The sequence below is a fragment of the Morone saxatilis genome, unplaced genomic scaffold, assembly GCF_004916995.1.
Source record: "Morone saxatilis isolate NCDOM2014 unplaced genomic scaffold, NCSU_SB_2.0 Contig18, whole genome shotgun sequence".
Taxonomy (NCBI): domain Eukaryota; kingdom Metazoa; phylum Chordata; class Actinopteri; family Moronidae; genus Morone; species Morone saxatilis.
In genome coordinates, this window is record NW_023339740.1 from 21,856,171 (window position 1) to 21,862,722 (window position 6,552).

At 40.3% G+C, this 6,552-nt stretch overlaps 1 protein-coding gene across 1 annotated transcript; it reads right to left on the reverse strand.

Annotated features, from left to right (window-relative positions):
• Nucleotides 1–2,555, reverse strand: ngfb (nerve growth factor b (beta polypeptide)). The gene has a single exon (XM_035662287.1). It carries the CDS (start codon nt 2,217–2,219, stop codon nt 1,632–1,634), a length of 588 nt encoding a protein of 195 aa, XP_035518180.1. The 5' UTR covers nt 2,220–2,555; the 3' UTR covers nt 1–1,631.
• Nucleotides 2,556–6,552: the final 3,997 nt, after the last annotated feature.

Sequence of the window (6,552 nt, forward strand, 5' to 3'; positions counted from 1 at the left end):
TTAGAGTGAGTGTTGTGTATAGGACAATATAATGGGTGGCAGAGAAATACTATAATTAGCATGATTGTGTTGTGGTGCTAAAACTCTGAGGGGCCCCAATGCTCTGTCACTAGCTTAGCAGCGGTTTAAGGTTTATAACAGGTTTAAACCCATGCTGTCTTGAAATAAATCACGTCTTCACCTGTCTTCAGACGCTCCAGTTTAAAAATGAGTCCTATGGTGGTTACGTAATTGTCACTAAAGGTCATCAGATCTGAGGCTCAAATTAAATCTGCTGCAGAGGCTGAAACTAGACTTTAAATAATAAAATACACACTGTATATGGCTCTAATGCTATTTTTAATTTTCTTCCTTGGCAGTTAATCACAAGTCAGACATCTGAAACTAATTTCCTCTCAATTACAATTTTCCGCATTGGATCACCTGTGGCCATGTGGGGCGGTTCATCATCATACTTTTGGTTAAGTTACATTTTAGCTGTGGTTCAGATGAACCCGAGCCAGTATTTAATATAAAGGTAAAAATCTACAGAGCTCCAGAGAAGTCATGGGGCGATTTTTATTCTGAAACCATTTTGCATTCCCTTGCAATAAATTGTGCGTTACATATAGTATTATCTGTTCCTGTCAGGGGGAACACCAAAGTCCCACCATGATCCTTCAGGGACAATGTAAAAAATCCTCCACTTTTAACCCTACTGTCTAACTTAAGAGAAAAATGTCTTTTTTACTTAAAAATGTTCTTAAATTAAGTGTAAAAATGACTGCAGCACAGAAACAGAAGCGAGAGCACAAATTTGTACAGTTGATTGTACAAAACATTATTGGTCACTGATAAATAATTTGTAAGCTGAAGTGACATATAATTCACACAGCCTACTATCTGCACTTGATTTGAACATTTGATAGGATGTAACATGATTTTATTTTAATTTTAAGAACACAATATATTTTTGCAGAATAACACTTAACAGAGTAAAGTATAAATATATTTTTGAAAAGGACAAAAAAATAGACAAGGTAACTTCTTGTCTCTAAACAAGTGTTGCTCCTGAAGTTTACAGTATTAAGGGAATATTCACCTCCCGTTCGAAGCTTTGTGTGGAGTTCGACATTGGGGAAGTTGAAGGTCAACCAAAAGTAACGTGTGTATGGTTGATCCCTAAAACAAACTACAAACCACTGCAGCACTGCCCACATTTAGCAGGGTTTAGACGATGGCCACTCGCCTGCATTCGCGTATGTGTGACTGGCCCTAAGTGCACTTCTTAGAAGTTTGAAAAATACAGGACCCATGCTCATATTGACTCAGTCAGCAGTGAGGCTGCACAGCTGCAAGCCGCAAGCTGAACCTGTTATAAACCACAGCTAAAACAGTCAGATACAGAGTGACACAGCAACAACCCCTTGATATTTGGTTCTCCTACGCAGGTAAAATCAATAGCTACACACCAGCTACAGATACTATTTGACCCAGGCCTGGTGTATATACATGCAGTCCTGATACTTTGATGTATACCAATAATTTACTTTGTGCAGAAGGTGAGAAGTCTTTGGTGATGAGTATGTCTGTGTTTGTACTGTATTTCACTGAGCGCGCGATGCTGTGTGTATGACGTGCGTGTAAAGTATTCACTGCCGCCATGACTTGCGGCTCAGCACACACACACAGGCTACGTTGATGCGTATGAGCCTCCACGCTACCAGGTTTTTAAATGAAGTCAGTGCTCGTACAAAAGTGTGCGAGTTGGTGCAGTAGGAGTTCCAGTGTCTCGCATCAATTCCCAAACAGCCAGAGCTGCCTGAACGGGCGCTGTGACACGTTGTTTCAAAGAAGTACTGCTTCTTATTGACATTGTTGATGTTCACGTCTGGTAGCACTGTCACCTCGTTGCCTGAGATGTCTGTGGCTTTGGTCTTGTTGCCCACCCAGACGCTGATGCTCTCACACACTGAGTAAACTCCACGGTGCTGAGCCTGCCCTGCTCGCCTGCGGGTCCTTCTGCCGGCACCCTGTGACCCTGCCGGTTCTGCATCAGGGGGCTGAGCGCTGAAGAGCACCCTGGGTGAGAGGTAGCGGCGTTTGGTGAAGAGTTTGGGGTCCACTGTGGGGACGGAGCTGGGGTTGTTGCTTGGACACTGCTGCTGTGCTGCTCCTCCGATGGTGGCCACAGCCTGGGCACTGAAGAGGAGGAACAGGACCAGCATGGACGACCTCATGGGCACACAACCTGAAGGTGTACAGAAAACACTTGTGTTACTGCAGATGCACAGTATACTTGACAAGATCTTCTACCACTGTTCCTACTACTTTCCAACACAAAATCATGGATCCTTTTTGGGGATTTCTGTTGTGGTCACAAGGTATAGACAGGTACAGTAGATGTGTGAAAATCTCGTCCTATATTGAGGCCAGGTGCATCACAATGTATTTGAACACTGGCTTAAAGCTCCAAATACTTCAGAACCTGAAATTTCATTGAAGTTCTGGAAACTTTAATCCAGTGTGTGGATATCCCTATATTTCCTTCCTAGTTTCAAGGTACAACATGTTGAACAGTGAGATTAACCTAATTGGTGCACATAGCAGCACCTCAAACATACCTTTCCTAACACTGAGGGTTTGAGAGTTAATCCTCATTGGTTTAGCAGTATCAGTTTTTACATCTTAATTGTTTTACAGGAGATTTACAGGAATTTCTTGGTCAGCTTCCACATTCCACAAGACTGTGTCCTTATTAACTACACAAGATCCAAAGATCAAATGATTATGTTTAGGTTAGAGATGGTGCAAGGTCCAATCATTTGGATCACAGATTCTACCTTTTTACCTTGTGAAGAGTGACAGTCTGGTAGTAGTCATAAATAAGAGGCAGGATAATGAGATACAGGAAATGATTTAATGTTTGATTCCTAGTTTAATAGTTAACGGTGAAATGTTCAACCTACTACAGAGAGGAAAGATGAAGAACTCTTTGAATCATGTCTGGTTTTTGTCCGGAGATGTTCTGTATTTTTGTATCTGCATTTGGACAGGTTAAGACAATGTGTCACACACAGTAAATGCTATTCTCTCTCTGTTATTTCACAGGGGTTATGACAGTGCAACCAATAAACTGTAAATAACAAAAAATTTGTTCAGGCTTTTATGCTATTGTTTTATTTTATGGATATCTGAATGGGAGCACAGTCATTTCCATGATTTGATTGAAGCTTGAATATCCATCTGAAGTTTGCTTCTTGATATTCACCAGGGTTCAACATTAATGTTTTTTGGTGGGTCAAAAATATACTTGCCCAAAGTCAGTTTCTACTTGCCTCCATACAAAATGTTTTATTTATTAGCAGCAAAAACTAATTTTAAGTTTGAAAAACAACCCTTATTTTATCTTCCTTGCTCTCAAACTACAACAAAGTTGGAGTTTCGCCCACATCCTCTAACGCCACCCAACCAAACTCTTGGTTCCCTTCTTAGCTTCTTTTCCCAATTGCCCAATTTGGCATTTTATTTGCCCCAGGCAAGCAGGCAGTCCTTTTGTTGAGCCCTGTCCACAATTTGAGTTGAGCACAAAGAGCACAGTTTAATATAATCTTCCAACTGTATTGACATGAAAAAGGAATCCATTAATTGTTTACGCATAAGCAGAAAGACATTAGTATAATTTTCAATAAACAGAACTGAATTCCCATTTTGGGACAGTCGAATATGAATAAACCTTGTATGTGTAAGTTATTCATGGAAGTAGGTGTCACATTACCCACAGGAATCGAAGAAGACACTGTTGTGACATCCCATCAGTTTGATACAATTCATCACACTGTGACTCCATACAACACAACACACCACAACACAACATCTGTCTTTCCTGGCTTGCATAAATTGACAGGCTGTGTACTGTATTTAACAGGCATGTTAACACCTGTGATGTCTCTGCTGGCAGGCTCTGTCAGGTAGGTTTATTATTTTCTCTGTTTGCCTCAGGTGTCAGGGTGAATGCCTGTGGATTAAAACAGTTGGCACAACAAATCAAAAGAAAAATCATACAGTACAAAAGAACATAATGTGATCTATGATTACACCATCAAACGCTTGTGAGGTCCGGCCAATTCAGGTTAGTATTCTCTCCTCACACCAAAAGAAATTTCAGGCAAGACCAGTGCAGAGAAGACTGTGTTCTATTTTTGTACATGCATGTGCCAGTTTGGATTGCTTTAGGACACACAGGAAGCGGAAAACAGTCATCCAGTGGAAAAAGAGCTAAAACAAGACAGATGAAAAGGGGAAAAAGATCCTGAACCTGAATGAACAACTTCTCTTCTGTAAAAGCAAGTTAAAGGCCCTCATGAGACCAAGAATGTCACTGAAATTGCTACCTGGAGCATTTTTCTAATACTCCATAGGACATGCATCATATACATATGGAAAGTAAATATGTGAGGCTTACTAACAAGGCTTAGTGGGACACCTAAATGGAACAGAGCCTTAATTAATGTTATTAGTTACACCTGTGCGTTTCCTGTCTAACCGATGTGCTGTCTCAGCCAAGTCTCACTCGGAAAAGAGATTCCACTCTTCCAGGTTTAATAAAATAAAAAGATCTGTAGTGAAAAAGGTCTTGAGAGAAAACTTACTGTGTTACTTGTGGAGTAACATATCACTGTGTAAAATGTTATATTTTAAAGACTGAACAATGACGATTTGAATTCCCACAGCATTAATTTACTTATTTTAGACCTAAATCTGATTTTATGACAATATTAAAGCTATTTATTAATATGCAAGTCGAACTAAAACTGATTTTATTTCAGGATGCCCTATGTAGTGAGCAAGCACAGTCCAGTTATGTTTTAAGGAGGAGTATTGTTTGATGTTATGTTTGATCGGTTGACTTAATTCTTTTAGAGGCTACCATCCATCCATCTCAATACCTTTTCAGTGTCTCCACGTGAACTGTAGCACTTCTGTGGCTTCTAGAGGACGTGATTAGAGCTCACTGTGTTCTGGGCTCCTGCCATCAGGCCCAGCTGAGGCCCACATCCAGCACAGCTCTGCCCTCCTCGGCCTCCGCTTTGTATCCCTGTTGAGAGACAAGCAGAGAAAGCGTCTCACAACGGCTCATAAACCCACTGTAAACACATTCTTTGGGAGATCGATACGGGAAAAGAAAGTTAATGTTATTCCCGCTCACCAGATCCTCACATACTAAACATACCGAAATAAAGAAGCAGACCTGCATAATGTAGATTATCTAGAGTGGAAACATGTAGTTTAGTTTAATACCAATGTAGTAAACTCTGTCAGCATTCCTTAATATATGAGTTTAGACAGGTTTGTTGAGACTTAAACACTCCTGTACCTTTAAAAGACAGATAGCGAGACACGTAAAGTTAAAAGATTATTTAGGAACAAGCAAAAACCAGATCATTTAGGAATTTGGTATTTTGTTTTTGAAGCCACATACAAACACAGAGAGTCAGAAATGTGTCAACACCACGTAACGTTTTTCTTACATCAGGCTTGATTTCCTATAGGACCATGATTAATTTTTGTGCAGTGATGAAGCCACCATTCGAGTTAGATAATCCATCACCTTTAAACCAGAAGCCTTAATTCCTGCTTGTCATTTTGTTTTATCATCATGTCACTGTGCTTGAGTTAAGTGTCAGCAGAGTTACGCGTTATGCTGCACCTTACTTAGTGTCAATCACCTGACACCCACAGAAACAAAGTCTTCACAAGCAAAGGAATAATCCCAGAAACCATCTTTCCTTTGCAAGTACTTTCAAGCATGGCTGAGGAAGTCAGAAACAGTGAGTGGGTTATGGAACGCTTGCAAAATGAAAGGAATGTAAGATATATATAAACAGAAGTATATGGGCTGTAAATCTAAATGGCACCGGTGTACTCCTGTAAAGAATCTACACTGGCACAGGAAATGCTCTTGCTTTATGGCACCTTAACAATAGTGGTCTCTGGCTGTCACGGGGTTTAAACCTGTGAGCTCTCAACCGCAGGACAGGCTGTTTAACAAGTGAGCCACCCTGCTTTTGTGCTCCATATTCTTAAATACGTCTCAGTCACAGTGTGTCTGTCATGAAGTGTAACTAAATAATTAACAAGAAGCACTAACACGGTTCATTAGTGACCTTGGAAATAGTCTGACAACATTATTCCGACTCACGGTCAACTTGCTGGCTTTTACTGGAGATTTCAATTATATGACGCAGTCTTCCTCAGAGTTTTCTCAGTAGTCATGGAGATGGAGTTGATGTGAGATCAGTAGGACTTTTAGGTAATCTCTTCCAGAGGAAATGTCCAATAAAATCATAACTGAGCTTGCATGTCGACACACCCGTCCACATGAAAACTGAGCAAAAACAAAGGGGAAATTAGCTCTACTCATTGCCTTAGTATGTATCACCATCCATTGTGTAATTCACATAAAGGCAAAGAACTCTTCTCACCTTTTTGTATAAACTTACATTTTAAGGCTAGTGGTGTATAAGAAGGAACAAAATGTTGTAAACGCACCTCATTTGTTGCACACAAGGT

Excerpts from the sequence above, each read along its gene's own strand:
- ngfb (XM_035662287.1), bottom strand. The coding sequence starts at position 2,219 with ATGAGGTCGTCCATGCTGGTCCTGTTCCTCCTCTTCAGTGCCCAGGCT.